Here is a 20174-nt window from a genome sequence, read left to right as displayed (position 1 = left end):
GTCTGCGTGTACACACACACACACACACTTAAAGCAGATTATCTGGATAATAGCCCTCCAAATAATTAATGGCAATATAAATATTATCTTAACTATCTTAATTCCTGCTTCCATTGTCAGAAAAAAAAAATTAAGCTGCCTGGTTCACAAAAATTAAACTGCCTGGTATTGTTTTAAGGACTAAAGAAATATTTTTATGTTGAATTTACCTGGTTACCCATCCATATTTGAGAGGCCCTGGGGAAGTCAGCTCAACAGTTGTGCAGTTCAACTTTGGCTAGACTTTGTTGATGGAGCCATTTCATAATTTTATTACTGCCAGCTTGATTTTAATTTGAACTGAATCTTTCAACATATGAAGGCAAGCCGTACTTATTTAAAATGAATTACTGAGTGATTCACTGATGAAACATTCTGGGGATGCTAGAAACATTGCTGGATGATTTAATAAACCAAATAAAGGTATATCCAGAGGGTAAATTTATTGTGGCTACTTGATTTGCAACATGTGACCCCATAACTCTCTGTGCACAACTGTTGCTGTGGTTATCTTACCTCCAACACTGGACATTCTGGAGGACTCCTGATGAGAGCTGGATTTATTGCGGTTTTGATTTTTCCTTTTGTTGGCTGCTCTCACAGATCGAAGAAGTACCTCACTAGCCTTGAAGAAAGCCACCATGAACGGTTGTTTTGACTGAGGCCCATGTCTCCCCACAAGACCAGCCGACTTTACGTTGATACTGCGTCCTAGAACAGAATATACAAGCACTTGGTTTATAAAAAAGAGATAAAGTTTCCCTAACTTTATTTACATTAAGAATTTATGAATGAATTCTTAGGGTCTTTTGAAAAAGGAAAACTTTTTAAAGCATTATCAGAATGTTTTCTTAGTAGGCCAAAGAGTCTTATAAACATTGAGAGTTTACTATTACAGACAAATATCCATGCTTTGTTTTTCTTTTTTTTTCTTTAAGTTTATTGGGGTGACAATTGTTAGTAAAGTTACATAGATTTCAGGTGTACAATTCTGTAATATATCATCTATATCTCACATAGTGTGTTCACCACCCAGAGTCAGTTTTCTTTCTATCACCATATATTAGACCCCGTTTACCCTCTTCTAGAGCCGCCCCTCCATGCTTGGTTTTTCAATTTGCATCATTCTTCTACCACAGAACACCCTGAGGCTGCCTCCACTAACTTCTCAGACCTGGAAGTCAGCAGTACTACAAATAGGAAGCTTGACTGCCATCAGCTTGGAAATGTCCATATGATGTAACAATTTCAAAAATGTTAGCTACGAGCTCCTCTGCTTTAAATTCCCTATTATTTTGCACTAAGTGATAGAAGCTGAAAGGCTTGCTGGATGTTTCTACTTTCTCCAGTTTATTTCGAACCTTTCAAATATTAATTAGTGCTGATAGCCTCCCTCCCTGTACCCTTCACCTCTGGCCTGTACTCAGCAAAACTGACAAAGCTGTGCCCTACTTCATGCTCCTCACAGGACATTCTAGAAGCTCCTGCTGGAGATAGAGTTTTGGTTTAAGCTGTGATTTTTTTTTTCTCAAGAATAATTTCTCTCTAAATAATTTGATGTAAACATGAAAATTTCAGACTTCTTCCCCTGCTGAGGAATATTTACTAAAAGGATTTCAGAAGATGCAAACCAAGCCTGTAGATTTTCAGAAAGAAGAAAAATGCCAGGTGACTTCGGAGTCTGAATTTAGTCTCTAAACCAGCCTGCATCCCAGATGTTTCTGGGCCAATGGTGTGGCTATATCAGAGAAGAAGGGCCTATACAGGAATAACTTAGAAATCAGGGTGTCCTAGAGACTAGGTGTTGATAAAGTACCTCTCCCATTGGGGTAGTAATAATAATACTTCTAATTATAATGTCAGATATGCTTGGAGCACTTACTATGTATATGCTAGGCATTTTACTAATTTCCATGTGTTAGTTAATTTGAATCCACAAATACACTACAAGTTACATATTACTATTTTCTATTTTTTACAATTCACTCTTGGTATATACTCTTCTAGTTTAAAATAATTATCCCTGAATATATATATAATATTAATATATAATGATATGTATTAATATAATGTATATAAAGCAAACCATTGGCTGATATCTACTTCCATGAAAGTCATCCAAAGAGGATAAACTAATCTTAAATTGTAAATTTCTTTGAGAAACTCAAAATCCATGCAAAATTTCCCCTCTAGATACAAAAATTACTAGTCTTTGAACAGTAATCTATGTGGTCTGAATTATGTGCGTGATTGACTCTGCCTTGCCCCATGAGAGATGTGCATGTTTTCTTAAAATATTTATTCAGCAAAGACTGTGGAGCAACCTCAATCCATTATAAGACCTGACCCACCTTAGAAGAAGCAAATGAAAACAAGTCCCTGAAATGGCATCAATGGCATTTTAGCAAATAAACTCTTGCTCTTAACAAAATTTATTTTGGCAGCATAAACACTTTTGTGTATACTTGTATTGTGCAGAGACCTTCTACCGTCAGAAAATGAGACTGTGTCATGTGAGCCTGTGCAGCTGTTGGGACAGACACAGAGGTCCTTTAAATGTGGAGGTACTGGTTTAAAAAAAAAGTGTGCACCAATCCAGGCAGCGTCGGGGTCCTCCACAATTGTTCTACAACATATTGGGAAAACTTGTTCAGTTCCTACAAGTATTACAATGGCCATCCGCCTCACAAATGCCACTACACTCAGTCCAAAGAAAGACTTACAAATAATCAAAGCAGTAAACCTTAAACAAATAAGCATATAGGTTTTTCTTTTAAATGCAAACTTACAGTGGCTTTATGCCAGAGTCTATATTTCTTAGAAAAACTCTATCACTGGCATAAGTGAAAGAGGCAGTTTGATTTGTGGTCAGAGCAGTTTCCATTCTACTTCCACTGTAACAAATGTATTAATTCAGCTCAGACTTCCTCCTTCTGGCAGCCCTCTTGCTGTAAAAAGAGAAATTAGAAGTTCCAGCCAAATACCATACCTTGAACTGACCCACTTCAATACATAAACACTTTTACAACATGTTTATTCAGGTGTAGCACTTGAAATTGGTTTAAGATGTTTCCAGTGACAGAGAGCTCAGCAAAAGAAGAAGAAGGAAAAAAAAAAAAGAACTGAGAAACTTAACTGTTACGGAATAGAATAACTGGCAATCTGTTCTTCAGATTTTTTTTTTTTCCTGTCTTGGAGTGCAACATAAAAAGTATTTGTCGAGCTTTTATTTTGATTTTTTAATGAAGTGTTAATTTAACAGGAACTAAATTTTTACTTGTATACATTGATGACTGAAGAAATCATTTTTAATATATGATCTTTCTAATACTGGAATAGGTTGCTGCAAGATGTTCACAAATGGAATATAGTAAAATCGGTTTTCCATTCATTACAACACACACAGAGCCTTTTATAGTTAAATAAGCACTTAACACAAAGTTCCAAGTTTCCTTTGGTTTGCAAGAGGGTTTCTTTTATTATTATTTTAAAGACTTTCAATATTTTAATTTTTATCTGTAGAGAAATAATACTGTTCTAAAGATTTATGTTCTGAAAACTGTAAAGATGTGTGTATGTTACAAATATGGGTTTCTTGGGCTTTACAAAGGTGGATATTGTGTGTGAAGCAAAGTACCCTTCAAACCAATGTGAACTCCCTTTAAAATAACTTTTGATATTATTAAGTTTCCTCTTGGTTTCCTTTTTACTTCAGCAATGAGGTGACTATTAAGATTCCATAAGTTAATGCTTGCTCAGTTACTCTTGGTCTTGAGCTACACTATAGAAGCATTAACTATTTGACCTACTCCTTCAGACACAATATACCTACATTGATGATGTAGACTAAATCTTGTGAATGGCTGAACAGTTGTTTTTGTTAGAAGTGCTAATGGGAACCCAGACTCTATTACATATATATTGAAAATAGTGAATCTTTCATAAAATGTATTTGAACATGTTGATTTTTATTATTAAATGCACAGTATGATTTAGACATTGGAAATATATAAATAAAGAAGCCTACCTAAAACATTTTGATTAAAAAAACCAAAAACTTATGTAGGTGTGTACCACTGTGGATTTACTTTTCAATGCTAATTCTTATTTTTGATTTCCAGTTAAAAATATGTGGAATGATAGATAATAATAAAGATTAAGCATTGGCCATGCAGTGAAAATAAAAATGGGGCAGGGTAATAAAAAGTATTACATTAAAAGGGTGGTAAGGACATTAGCTTGAGCCCAAGCTTAGTCATCTTAGGATTCGGATATGTGTAAGCATAGCTAGAACATTGGCGGGCATAATTCACCAGGCATATATTTGAATGAGGACAGAGTGACCTCATGGGAAAGAACTCGTCCTAAGGAAAAGGTGCATCCCTAACTCACTTATTCAGAACAATGTCCTAGAGAGTATAAGGAAGCAGTGATTTTGAGTCTGTAACTCAGAGTCTCTTCTGGCACAGCTCCAATAAGATTGCATGACTAACTTTTAAAGAACAAAGGGAATCCAACAAAATCTATTAGAATTTTTTACTTTAAGTTCCTGTAAAATACTGGGTGGGGAAGTTGTCACTACTTTGGAGCATGGTTAACAATGGGACAAGTGGTGGGAAAAGGTTTTCCCTGCATCAGAAGAGAGGCCGCCAAGCAGCTCCCCATTGGTACAGGACGGCAACAACGAAATGTAGGTCCAAGATTATCTCCTGTATCAGTATCAGCATGAGCTTCAGAGAGGTAGCAGCTTAAAGGTGAGCAAATCAGGAATCTGATGGCACTGGGAATTTTAAAGTGCACCAACAAATGTACCAAAGCAAGAGAGTGTGGTGATGGGATGAAATTGCTCTTAGACAAAGTGGACACTTCCCTTGCAGCATACCCATGCCCTAATGTTGTATACGAGGAAGAAGAAAGAGATGTAATCTACTAAATGTATAGGGTGATCACAAGAGAAGGAGAAGAATTTGGCTGTTGGCAGTTGTTCAAGCTTAAATATACTTGGGGGCTCCCAGACAAACGGGAGGGCAGAGGAGATAGAGAAGGTTCGTTGAAGGATATACCAGCATTCCAGTGATGTTACTGATGGAAACTAGACCCAACGAAACATTGTTTGTGCCCAATTATCCCAGGTTTGTGTATCATAGAACCCTTGGATTATAAAATGAAAGGGGTAATAAGAACAAAAATGGCAGTTCAGACTTTGGTATTGACAGAGGTATTTGTCTTTAGCATTCACAAAATGAATACCCATTATATCTTGGCATGAAAAAAATTTTTAAAACTATTCATACCTTGGCCATCTTATTTTCTCTCAAAATGATTGTACAGGTATCGAGGGAAGAGAAACAATTTGGGCAGCCAATATACAGTCATATAATTTCTCAGTTGTGTTAACCACAGAGTATCAAGATGGGGCTAGGATGATGTCTTCTAAAAGAGAAACAATCATGCTCTTCGCACAGCAATCAAGAGGGAAGGAGGTGAGACTGGGGCTCATACCTACTAAATATTGTCATAATTGAAGCTGGAGATTCGAGACTTCCAGATTTGCTCTTCTGACCCTTATGACTTGGTATAAGCACTGGGGTCAGGGCCTGGTATACACATCTGACTAAGAGCACAACTATTTCAAATTTAGAGTCATAGACAGGTAAGCTGGCAAACCACAGATCCATTCCAAACTCACTGGTTTTGTATTTCAGACCATTCTTTTTGGAAAATGTGACTTTCAAAATGTTTATTTCTTTAAAAACAGGGTTATTAAAGGAGATTCTGACATAAAACAGCTCTTCAGACACATGTTGATGTTACAAGGATAAGTGGTTCCAAATAGGAGCATTTAGTTTCCCTCCAGAATACACAGTTTGAAAACATTCATTTGAGGATTTATCAGAGTCTAAACGTTGATATCACTTTAAGATGTTAGCATAAATTCCAGGTTTTTTTTCTCTCCTACAAACCCACAGTAATTGACTGCTTAACCCAAAACACCTGTGATAGAACTTGTGCACAAATTAACTTTCCTTCATTTCAAAACTACTTTTGCAGCATCCTTGATGGACTATAGAAAACAAATCAATGCATTGCTTCTCATTCAAATATCTTCCTCATCTTTGTTTATTTTCAATGTATGATTAAATTGGATTCTGATGCTCTTAACTTATAGCTTCTGTGACTCTAAATTATATTGGAAATTTACCCTTCTTAGAAGCAAATGATTTAAAATGTGCAGAATTTTCTACCCAGCATATAGATTAAATCATTTTTATATCAGATTGCAAGGAATGTGGAGAAGATACAATTTTTGTCTACTTAAATGCCATATGTACTTTAACTCCGCATAATCTTAAATTAAGCACATTGCAGTATAGTTCTGAATTTCAACTCTGTTATAATTTGAACATTTTGCATAGTTTCTAGTTTGATAGTAAAAGCACAGACCTATTGCCAGATATAAGGACATGGATTTGAAGTATCACAAACAGAATTTTATATGTGTGTTCAGAATTTTCTTATTTTCTGGTGGTTTACATTACTTCATAAACTCAAAAAGAAAGAAAGGCTGCTATATTAAACTAGTTCAGTGATACTGGACGCTCACAGTTAAGTGGTATTTCAAAAAAAAATATTTTCGAACTTTAGAGTACAAGATAGTAAGATTTTTGAGTGATTCTTTATGCTATTTCTGGAGTTCTATTTAACCAACCAGGCTCCTCATGCAATGCCTTTTCTACAGGTTCCCATTCTCTGCTTTAGACTGACAGTTCAAACAATAAATTAAAAACTACCTATTTATGTTACATTAAATATTATATATTTACAATTCTATATTCTGTATGAAAAAGCATCAAAAACAAAGGAAGGAAGGAATGTAATAATATATGTGAATAAGGATAGGATTCTGTGGCTGATGTTAAAGGATAAAAATACATATGAGAGGTATGAAATCCACAGAGGGCAATTGGAAACCATTTCCTGATGAATTGACATGAAATGTGAGTTGAGAGTTATCTGCAGATAAGAATTGTGGTTACAATTCCTGGTAATATGGCAATAGAAGGAATCCATTTTCCTCTGTGATTGGGTGTGTGGGAGGGTTAGAGAATTTCAAAGGAGGAAGAGCTTTTAAAAAAGAATTGAAATTATTTCTAAAAATTTTGCAAAAGGAGCTGTAATTCCCTGTAGTTTGAGAAAGTAGTGGGATTTAGAAAAGTGGATATTTGGTCAGAAACACCGGCATGATGACTAAAGGCTCGATGGGGGAAAATCGCAAACAGTTGAGAACTGAAGCTCTTGGGACTCCAGGAGGAAGGGCCTGAGGAAAGAAAGGCTGAGAATCATAAAAGAACAAGGGCAGAAGTGTGTGCCTAGTTGTGGAAGTTGTCCAGAATGCTCAAATGTTTTACTGCACTGAGGGTGGGACCGAAGTGATGGAAAATGATTAGTCTCCTTCTGTGGGACACCAGTCTGAAATGAGGAGGTGTACTCTCTCAGGAATGACAAGCCCAACAACTGCTTTTTATATGGACCCTATTTTCAGATAGTGGAAATATGAATCTGAAACTAAGAATTGCAGTTTACCTTCATGTAGGCACTTACTTTTTAATAGCTCTTCTCTTTATATATAGCGTCTTTCCCCTGAGGCTCCAAGTTTTACAGACATCATCTGTCACATGCCCCCAAAAGACTGGTTAGCAGTTGGTCTTACAGTCATTTATTTTAAGAAAGCAGAAACATTCTTTTCACAAAAACGTGGGAAGAGTGAATTATTTTTAGTCTTTTTTCCAGTTACTATGTGACTTTTTAAAATAAAAAAGTGCACACACACACACACACACACACACACATCTTTCATTTAAATTATAGGAGATTTAAATAAAACTATTATGAAGCAAAGTTTCAGCAGAAATCAACGTAAAGGTCTTTACAAACTCTTCCTATGTGTTAAGATATCAATGAAGAAAAACTTTTAGACTTCAAACTCATTTTAGTTTGTTTTGTAGCAGTGAAATTAATTTAATTTCATACACTGCATTTTATCTATAGTAGGGGAAATTGGTCTTTGAAATGAACTTAATGCAGTTAATTGGGAAATTTATGAGTGTCTAAAGGAAACATTCTTTTCTACCGGCTTATATGATATATTATTCAAAAGAATTTTTACCATACAGAAAAGCATGGTTCATTAAATGTTTGACCTTCTCTTTCAATTTGATACATGAACCTGTGAAATAATCACAAGCTACTTCTAGAATCTTTAGAATAGTTCAATACCACCAAAATGGAAGACAAATATATTATCTTGACACCTAGTAAAGAGAAAGAATGAAAAAAGTAAAAAGTATTTTTCAAAATATGCAGTGAAGAACTGATACTAAGATACCTAATATACAGAAGATGCAGAAAAAAAAGTATGCATATTTAAGAAAGGAAAAAACTGTATTAAAACTGTAATACTCAAGATATGAGTATACCAATAGCAAAGAGATGAATACAAGTCATGTGTATACATTTTCTGGCACCCCTGTGTATGCCATCATAAGTGTTTATTTTTGCCAAAATAAAAAAATTAAGACATTTGGGACTTAATTCTCTCTTATACACATGAAGGTTGGGATCACAAAATATTCTTCTGACTGAAGAGAAGCAGAATTTTTCTTCACCAATTTCTCATGTCTTTGTCTATGGCAAGAATGTAAACTTGTCAGCCCCACATAAGGACCAGATCTCACACCACCATAATTTCATGTTGGCACCCTAAACAAAAGCATCCTTCTGAGCTGGTTCTACATACCAAATAATAACTGGATTTCAAGAATGTTTACTTTTTTGTCAACCTGGGTCACCAGCATCATCTGATCTTATAGCATAAGTAGAACTTTCATATTTCTATCAGTTGCATTACTTCAGAGAGAAATCACGGGACTATTTCCACATATAAATATAGCTGGTACCCAAAAGTAGAAACAAACAAGCCCTTTAAAAGGATCAGAGAAATTGGGAATTGAGAAGGTTAGCGAATTCAATATTCCTAAATTGAAAGAGAAGCAGCTGCCATTGATTGAAGCTAGGTATCTTACCAGTTGATTTACATACATCATCTTAGTTACTGCTCCTAACAAAACAATGGTTACATTCCAAAAATGAATAAAATAAGGCTGAGAAAAGGGTCAGATATTTAAGTCAGCCTGTCAACCCTCAAGTGGTATGCTATTCCTTTAAGTACACAGTGTTCCCCTTTCTTAGCAATAGTTTAGGCTGATGCTCACCTTGGGTCTCTGCTTTTCACCAGAGGAAAACGGGAGGGAAAAACCATCCATCTCACAGGCCTGTCAGTGACAGACATACTATGTCTGTCAATAACTATGTGACAGCCACTTCATTTGTTAAGTTCAAGATTGGACTTTCCTTGGTAAGTGGGAAGATAAGCACGCAGCACTCCTTGCCAGCAATGAAAAGGGCTGGTGGTTTCCCCAATTTTTATTCCACTCACATGGAAACTTGCCACAATACAGAGAAATTAGTATGCATTTTAAGGAGTTGGAATATGCCACTTACCTATCAAAATATTTTCCCTCTCATTTCAAATTTTGATCAACACTTGCAGTACATGCTATTGGCATAGGTCTTTGGATGCTTTTGTTTCTGTTTTGGGTTTCCTTTATCCCCTGGGCGCTTCCCCCAGCTGTGCCAAAGTGTCCATTAGCCACACAGAGCTTCCACCAGCCACACAGAACCACAGTGACTCCTCACACCTGACACTGACTAAAGGTTCTCTCTTCTTCTGATATGCACTCTGCTCATGATGCACAACAAGCACTGCTGTATTTTTGCGATATGACTTTAAGAAGTATGTACCAGCATGAATTAAATTTGTAGTGGAAAGAACAATGGGAAAGATAGAGTTAACGTTAGTGTATGTTGCGAATAAGGAGAATCTCATATTCTTCATGGCCCTATATCGATATTACGGTGAAAATATTTACTCCTCAGATCATTAGTTAAACCAGGGTTGGAGGATAGAATAAGGAATATAACAAACAACAAAAACTGGAATATGTTCCTGACATTGGCATTTGTTGGGCAAGATTGGTTCTCCATGGTTACTGTTCTGAATTATGGAAAATCAAAAACAGAAATACAGATGTAGCCAAACACTTTCATTGTATTTTCATTAAGGGAAACCTGAAAAATGGTAAAATACATCTTTCACCAGATAATGAAGCAAGACTAACTCCTGTTTGTCTCTGCTTACTTTACCTCATTGATTTCAAAACTCTTTTTCATGTATGTTTTTGAATTGCGATGCTAAAATTTGGATAAGCAAATTATGTTTGCCATACAGGTCTCATTTAAATAGGAACATACTATAAATTAAAACACAGAAAATTGCCTTTAAAACCTAGTTTTAAAATACTGTGTATATAATAGATGTTGTAAAACAGCAAATTCAAGGTTTTCAATTTATCACTGAATATATTATATCAACATTTGCTTATAAGGGAAAATTATTTTCTCACTACAAATTATTATACAATATTAACCTAGGCTATAAGAGGCCCATTACAGAGTTCTAACTAGAGACAGGTATAATACAGATATAGATATTTAAAAAGGAATCAGAATCATAGTTCTTCATTTTCAACAGAACTAAGCAATCTGTAAATTAGATGCAAACCATTTTGTTCAAAATATGTTTTCAAAGGTTTTTAGAAAAGTAGTCAGGCTTCTCCCAATTAAACTCTGCTTATGGGGGGGGGGAGCCAAGGACACTAACAAATTAAAAATGTATTTCATTGCCAGATATTTTTCTTTTCATTTTTTGCTTCTCAAAACACAATTTAGGTAGTCCAAGATCTCTTTAAGATTGGAAGAACATCAACTCACTATCAACTTTGATGCTAGGAGAAGAGATGGTATGATGAAAGAAAGGGCTGATTTCAAACTGGCTTTTTGTAAAATAATAAGTTATTAATATGGGGGTGGGATTGCATGCTTGACTAGCCTCAGGATGAGCTTTCTGCACCTTGGTTTAAACTACAAACTTGAGCACTAGTTGGCACTTAACAAGAGTGGTTGGGGGAGGTAGATATGAGAATCCAATGATGAGGAGTAAGGATTAAGTGAAAGGAAGACAGAGAAGGAGAGAAAACAAAGGGAGGACAATCTATCAAAATACATTAGTGCACAACACAGAGCACAAAGGAAGGGGGAAGTTCATTATCAAATTAAAAATTAAAAAAATAAATTTGGCTAAATTTAATTACGAGTTGAAATCAATCACTGGCAGAAGAGAGGTCTTTTTTTTAACTTATGAATTTATCGAATTAACTATAATTGTGTAGGAGGCTAAAATAACTATTGAAGTACTGTAGTTAGATTTAGAGTACAAAAATATGATAAAAATGCCATTACCTTTTGAGGACCAGATCACGATTAAATTCCATACAGAAAATATAAAAAAGGTAATTCTGAACAGATCCAACATAAAATTCAATTTTGTTCCATGACAATCATTATTAATAGCTTTGTTTTATTTAGAAATTATAAAAATACATTTTTTATTCAGTTTGGAATTTATAAAAATATCATGTAATGTGTGAGAGTCATAGTATATAAGAGTTTGCTCTGAAAACAAATAATTTTTAGATTCACGGTCAAGATTCTTAAACTTTCTCAGGCTACGTGTACTCATGGACAAAATCGGATAATAATAGCGAAAATAAAGTAGACATCCCACTTAAAGAGCTTAGCAAAATGCCTTGTATTAAGTAAGCTCTCAGGAAATGTTGTTTTTTGTTAGTTATCAATACAATTTTGATTGAATATCACAGTAAATACATGGTTTGAATATTATATAACATGAAGTGAGATGTATCTAGGTAGTAAAACCTGGATTAATCATGAAGAACTATAAAAATGAAATTTTAGCATGGAAGGATAAATGATGCTGGTAAAAAGTACTGCAAAAATAACAGATTTTTATATAAACAGAAAGTCAGTTTTGATAAACAGAGCAAGTTTGAAAATACATGAGTTTGAAAACTACACTTAGTTTATGAAAATCTTATATGACTAATAGAATTAAGAGGATGTTTCATTGAACAAAGTAGAAATCTAACAGTGTTCCAATATTTATGTTTAATTACTCTAGCCATGAAAGACATATTGATAATTTTGTTCCTTTTTATGCAGTGGGCAATAGCAAAAATCTAAAGCATACAGGAATATTTATGTTCTTTGATTTGCTTTGAGACATTATATGAGTTAAAAAAAATCCATAGGTCACAGCTTACATGGGTTTGGAAAATTAAGAAATACTGATTTTAAATCCCAAGGGAAATCTATGTCATTTATTTTAAGGAGAAATCAAGTCATTGTTACCATAAAAATACAGGAATTCTTCTCAAGTTTTCTGAGTCACTCACATAAAATGACAAATACAGTTATTTCTTTTAGCTATATTTTAAATCTCTCTCTTCGTGGATTGATTTATTTAAAAAAAAGATTTTTAGAAACTAATACATTGACATAGATTCATTTATGTTTTACATGCTTTTGAAAATTTATAGAAATATGAAACAGAAGCCACTCTAATATTCTCTGGAAACATTTAGATTAAGTTTTGTTTTGTTATGGCAGAAAAACTTTCTGTGGCACTTAAAGTAAAAGGGAATATAACCCTACTAAATGTTCTAAGAAGAGTGCTTTAGAAACCTTAATACTGATGGTGGGAATGTAAATTGATACAGACACTATGGAAAACAGTACAGAGATTCCTCAAAAAATTAGGAATAGAATTATCATACAACCCAGCAGTACCTCTTCTGGGTATCTATTCAAAAATCTGAAAACATTTATCTGTAAAGATACATGTGCTCCACTGTTCATTGCAGCTTTATTTACGTGGCCAAGACGTGGAAACAACCAGTGTCCTTCAAGGATAAAGAAGATGTGGTATATATACACAATGGAATACTACTCTGCCATAAGAAAAGATGAAATAGTGCCATATGCGACAACATGGATGGATCTTGAGATTATTATCCTAAGTGAAATAAGTCAGACAGAAAAAGTCAAGAACCACATGATTTCACTGATGTGTGGGATATAAAACTGAAAACAACAAAGGAGCAAGACAAACAAATAAAGAAACAAAAACTCACAGACACAGATAATAGTTTAGTGGTTACCAGAGGGTAAGGGGGTGGGGGGTGGTAGATGAGGGTAAATGAAATCAAATATATGGTGATAAAAGGAGAACAGACTCTGGATAGTCAATACACAACATGATATATAGATAATGTATTACAGAACTGTACACTTAAAACCTATATAACTTTACTAACAATTGTCACCCCAATAATCTTTAATTTATATATATATATATACATATATACATATAATATATATATATATATATACATATATATATATATATATATATATGCAACCCTATGTTCACTGCAGCATTATTCACGGTGGGAAGACATGGAACCAACTAAGGTGTCCTTTGATAGATGAATTGATAAAGAAAATATGGTACATCTACATAATGGAATATTATTCAACCTTAAGAAAAGATGACCTACTACCAATTGCGACAACATGGATGGATCTTGAGATTATTATGCTAAGCGAAATAAGTCAGACAGAAAAAGTAGAGAACCATATGACTTTCCTCATATGTGGGATATAAAACTGAAAGCAACAAATGAACAAGACAAGCAAACAAACAACAACAAAATCATAGACACAGACAACAACAGTGGTTACCAGAGGGTAAGAGAGGAAGGGAGATGGTAGAAGAGGGTAAAGGGTGTCAAAATATATGGTGATAAAATGAGAACTGACTCTAGGTGGTGAACACACAATGGAATATGTATATAGATGGTATATTACAGAATTGTATACTTGAAACCTATATAAATTTTACTAACCAATGTCACTCCAATAAATTTAATAAATTATTTTTAAAAAACAAAAAAATACATATTTAACTATGAAATTATATCTGATCCTTCACATGTTACTTGCAAATGTGTTTCTACCTGTACATTCTCCCTCTAAGCGCGCGCACGCACACACACACACGCATACTTACTCCAAAAGAAAGAAAGGTCATGGGATGTATTGCCTCTCTTTACCAGCTTCTCCATCTCTGATTTTACATATTTTGAGTTTTGGTTTGAATGTAACTATTTAATATCAAGCTCCTTTAAGATGATGCATTTCTATTCATGGTACCCTCTCTGAATATAATATTTACACATGTATAAGCTTAAAGTGTAAATATATGCTTATACATCATAATGATCTGACAAATTATCTCATGCAATATAATATTCCCCAGACAAAAAAACAAATAAATGGTGAATTCTTCCAGTCATATATAGCTTATTCCTTCACAATTCCATAGCCATTAATTTCCATTTGTTAGGCACTTTTTTCTTTTGCCTTAAATTTGTCTTTTTGCACATTGATTTAATTTCTAGGCTATGAGAAAATAACCCCGTTTCACTTATTTATTTTATTCATTTAAGTTTTTGAAGATAAATATTCTTCACCTGTCCTCCTAATTTATTCTTAAATATTCATCCAAAAGTTAAGCAAGTGTGCTCTAACATTAAGCAGTACATACAGAACTACTTCATTTATACTAATATCAACCTAGAAAAATTGTAGGAGTATATCTTCCTTTCTTCCTTCCAGAACATTTAGCAAGATATGTGATTCTTGCAGTTTCATGCTGGAGACTCTGTAATTTATTTATTTGAAATCAATTGTCATCACCATAAATTCAGCAAAAGGGAGTCAGATGCTTTTTATGAACAAAAATGACTTAATTGCTTTATAAGATAAAGTTCAGATAAGGGAATAAAATATTATCAAATCTCAAAAGTCTTTAAAAGATCCTCTGATAAGTGGACATAATTCACCTTTCTGGATTTAGATAAATAATAATGAGAAACTATAGTCAAAATAGCAAGACAAAAAGAAAAATATCACCCTTGATCTCTGAATTTCTTCTGCTACTTATTCGCACTATGTCAGCTGATATTCAGATTAACCAGCCACATAGATCATCTGACCCTTGACACAGATAGTCATCTGACGACACAGGGGCTTAATTTAGAAATTTTTCCCTTGAGGTAAAAAAGAGTGTCTTAGGGATCCTAAGGATAACACAACAAATTTATTTAACCAGATACTTTCATTTAAAAATAGCTTCCAGGACTTATCAAATTTAAGCAGATAGTACTTGAAGAACTCTCTTACACAAAGAAGTTCATATTAATAAAGATAAAAGATATCAAGTTAGTAAGTTGTACATTTGTTTAATATATATAAGGACTTTAGATATCAGAATATAATTTTAATTAGTAATATATATTCTACAAATCAAAAGATTTCATGGAATTTTTTAAAAATTTGATGTTTTTATCATAGCACATTTAGGAGATATCAAAAGATATTGCAATTTTGAAGAAAATTTTTATTAGTATGTTAAATTACTCTGTATGTAGTAAGGAACAATAGGAATAAAAACCATGTCACAGTTGTAGAAACATGGCTAATCTCATTCCTTATTGTTAATGTAGCTGTAGCAGTTATCAATTTCCAGGAATGAACAAAAAAACCTCACAAGTTGAAGAGTAGAGAACATGGCAAAACCCTGGATAATACAGTTTAAAAGAATATATATATATATTTTTAATTTGCACAAAAAAAATATTGGTGAAAATAAGAGATTTAAATAGTTGGAGCCTTTAGAAAAGCTGATATATACATATATATATATATATATATATATATATATACATACATATATATGTTTTTTTTTCTAAAAATGGAATCGAGAAATCTCTTACATGCTAATAGCAGAAAAAGAGCTATAAGTTTACCCCTTTACAATGCCTGGGATATACAGCTGCTGACAAACATGGGCTATAATCTGAGAAGAATGAAACAATTACAGTGGTTTGTTTCCTTGACTTTCAAGGTCTACTCTAATGTTGTTCAATCAACTCATAAGGTATCTTCAGTTTTGTAATTCTTTACTGGAAATGTCATTTATATACTGGAAGTTTTATGCAATTTTCTATAAATATCAGCACAATATGTATTAGGAACTATTGGGCCCTACTCTTTAGCAAAGACTATCCATATTTCTTTAATCATGTGTTCTATGAGCATTAAAATACTGCTTGTAATTCTGTAATATTTGCAAGAAGCCATATTGATGTGTAAGTCTTGCTAATGGGTTTAATAGTCAAATACTAGTGATTTATATTGAGGCATCTCTGGGTTCTAAGATTTTTCTGATGGCAACATAGGGCAGCCTTTAATTAATTATCCCTGTATATAACTCTACCAACTGACAAAAAGCTTGTTTTCCTTACATTCATTGATACAATTAGTTATTCACAAAAAAACTATGTGGTATTTTTCTAATAATAAAATGGTTGGGACTCAAGAAAAGTACCATAGTAAATAATAATAACTTGATATTCTCTGGTATCTATGAATACCCAACCAATATAAACAATCAATTGATCATGACATATATCTCTGGGCCTTCGTTTCTATTGGCTGCATACCCTCGATAAAAATATATTTTATAGTTTCCTACCAATTAATCATTTAATCAACCAAACTTATTAGACATGAGCCTAATAATATAACCATCTATACACTGTGTTGCCAACTCAAAGTTTAAGAACTTACCTCAATAATCTTACCTTTCTCTGGTGGACTACCACTTGTGAATTTATCTAAAACTCCCTTAAAACATCTGTAAACCCTCCACAATAAAAGAATCGATCCTAAGTTGAAGGAGTGCCACCTGGAGTAGTGAAAAGTCTCTGTGAACTCTCAGTACAATTCAATACAAACATCTGTATTTCTGTCCAAGTATGTTCCAGACCCTATCATCTAATACAGCCTCACACTGTCCTTGCAAGGTAATTACTGTTACACTCACTTTATTGATGTTATGGCTACAATATGAAATATTTTGTCATAGCCAAAATTTCAATCTAGCTTCCCTCATGATTTCTTCTTAGAATTTATATTTCCAGAGTGGAGCAATCTATCCTATTTAATTATCCTCCTTATTTAAATTAGGTATCAAAACTTTAAATTCTATTATCTGTAGCAATGATTACACATTTATTTAACTTGTATTTAAGCATCAGTTATTTAGAATTTAATTTGATAACTAATATCTCTGAAATCTTTTTTTTTCTTGATTTGGCTACAAAATTTAGTAAAACTTTGAGATCTCTGACTTTAAATCTGAATTTTTACCTTAATATGCTTGAAAAATAGGCCGCAATTTTGTTTTTTGAAGAAAAATGGATTTTAGAATCTTATTTTAAAAAGAACCTTATAATGTTTCTTGGACATTAAACAATACTTTGACAAAACAACATCTTGATGACTTGAATACAAATGAATCAGAAACATACGGATTGAATTTTCCTTGACGTATAAGTGGGTTTGAATAGAGAGGAAAAAAGTCACTGGCAAAATTCATTCTAAGTTTTGCCAAACCTAAAACGTCTGAAAACATAGGGTTTTTAAAAAGACATTCTAATGATCCCAAAAATTCTATCATTGTTTTTCCATCTCTAAAGTATTCTATAAACCTAAGTCTGAAAAAAGAATTAATTTACTTGGAAGGTTCAAATCATCAAACAATAGAAAATTATAATGTTTGGGGTGAAAACCTTAAGTCTTAAAAGCTAGATTAAAATGCTATCTGTGTAATAAACTCTGTACATATATGTATAAAGGATAATAATTACCATAAATTTAATTACAATTTTAGTAAAGATTTAATAAGTCAGATAATTAAATATCTTTATAATTTAGGGAACTGAAAATTTTACAATAAATTATAAGACAGACCTAGACCTACTTGTTTGCTATTAAAAAAAGAGTACATATTTTATCATAGAGGTTATTAATCACCATGGAAGAGTGTCTGAGAACTCTGAAACTGGTTTTGCACAATTGGATACAACCACTTGTCTGGAATCTAGGTTGTCCATTAAAAAGCAGTGATTTTGTTTGTTTGTTTACTTACTTATATGTTTGCTATAGTTTACTGAAACAAACATGTGAAACTCAAAGAATAATCTATTCTCCATAAAAAAAAGAATATTCTTAAACTCTCCTGCCAAATCCATGGCAGTTCATTTGTCATATTTCTAAAAACAATATTTCATAAACTGAGTTATTTCCACAGGTCCTCTGAGGAATCGTAATGCTACTTTTAATTTCAGCAGTCTTTTTATTTTCAAAATATATTTAGCCCTCTGGTATTTTTTCTTTGCAGAAGCAGGACAAACAAAATTTAATAATATTCATCACTGATTTTCTCCTCACCTTATGGTTGAAACTATTTTAACTACCGCACTGTGGTTTGTGGTACTATAAACCTGTATCACAACAAACTGGTTTGGTTAACAATCATCCCAAATTTACAGTTTGGAATGTCCTCTTCAGAGTAACATGTTCAGTGTCAGGTGGTCTAAAAGAGCCTTTTAAATCACAAACTCATTCAATGATTATTCAAGACATGTTTTTAGTACCTACAACCTGCATTGTACCAAACACCAAGGGTATAATTGTGAATGAGAAAGACACATCCCATGACCTCAAGAAACTGATATTCATTCCAACATGTAATTATGGTGGTGTTGCTGTGCTTGATTAAAGCAACAAGTCTAGTTCTTTTATGAAGTGTGATCACCCTACAAGAATATACATAAGTTAGATTTCATGGTCCTTCTATGCTTGGCTCCCAATCACTTTCCTAATAGCATCTAGAATCATATTTTTCACATGAAAGTTATTCCAGCCAACAACGGACTACTGAGTTTTTCCAGACTATATCATGTCATTTTCCCATTCTATGCATTTACTCACGTTGTTTACTCATCGAATGAATTATCTCCTCTTGTCCTCACGACCATTCCATAAACCACCACAACTCCCTCCCTCCTTATCTCCATTTCTTGAAATCTTACCCAGATGAACTACCTTCAAAGCCACTTGAACCATGGTCTTCTTGTCTGTGTCCCATTTGGAATTAACTATCTCTCTTCTGTTTTCTTATAGTGTCCTGATTGTATCACAATTATTAGCACTTAGGGTACTTTATTCTTTCTAAAATTGACTACATTTGTCTCTCTTCCAGGTTATATTCTGTTTAACATTTTCTCTTACATGTATAGGCACTCAATAATTTTATGTCTAACAAGTAAATAAATGAAAAATAGTCAACAAATGAATTTGAAGGCAGACTTTCCTGAGTATCATCCTATTGCAAAGAACTAAACATATTCAGAATCCATTATTGCAAATAAAAGATGGTTTGTCTGCTCTGTTTAAAGCAATATCATGTTGAGAACATCAACAGTATTTAATGAATGGAGCAGTAATAAGTGGAAGCATATGGTTAACCATATTTATAGAGAAATATCACCTGTATATTCATCATGAGGTTGCAGTTAATAAAATGAAGGTACTGGAAAGGTTACTTCTTTCCTAAGTTCATATATGCTCTACCTCTGGTTAAAATCTGTTCTGCTTAAATGCAAAAAGCCAGCTTGCCCAGCATATGTAACTATTTTAATATTGTCATATTATACAATATCAAAAAGAGCAACAAAATGCTATATATTTCAAACCTAACTCTTAAATAAAGAATTTGAAAACTTTTGAAAAGAGTGAAATATTAGTTTATTTCCATATCTAAAAAATTATCATAAATAATACAACGGTAATTTAAAGTAAAATTACCCTTATAAGAGAAGAGAAATAAATCAAGGGGAACTCAAAATATAAAGTAGTTATCTCAGAGAGAAAGATAAATTGAAAGCGGATAGTAGCTAAATTATATAGAGAGTAAAGGGAAAATAACTAATATAAGAAAAGGAGTGAACAAACAAAAGATAAATTTCAGAATTTTCAAGTGGGGTGGTTGCGAGGGAGGGAATTAAAAGGAGACAGGCTGATCATATTTCACAGATCTCTTGAGTTGTTTAGTTAGACATTTCAAGCATATCCCCAAGGAGAAGACTGAGAGAAGCACATACCACTAATTTAATTTTTTTGGTTTC

At 33.2% G+C, this 20174-nt stretch overlaps 1 protein-coding gene across 1 annotated transcript in view; it reads right to left on the bottom strand.

Moving 5' to 3' along the window:
- Nucleotides 1-20174, bottom strand: part of BMP5 (bone morphogenetic protein 5) — a 114628-nt gene that overhangs the window by 17279 nt on the left and 77175 nt on the right. The window contains exon 4 of the mRNA XM_081033287.1: nt 556-750. Coding sequence (XP_080889413.1) covers nt 556-750 — 195 coding nt within the window. The remainder of the gene's footprint in view (nt 1-555; nt 751-20174) is intronic.

The sequence above is a fragment of the Rhinolophus hipposideros genome, assembly GCF_964194185.1.
Source record: "Rhinolophus hipposideros genome assembly, chromosome: 3".
Classification (NCBI taxonomy): Eukaryota; Metazoa; Chordata; class Mammalia; order Chiroptera; family Rhinolophidae; genus Rhinolophus; species Rhinolophus hipposideros.
Note: the sequence above shows the minus strand (reverse complement) of the source record. Positions and strands in the feature narration are given on the sequence as shown.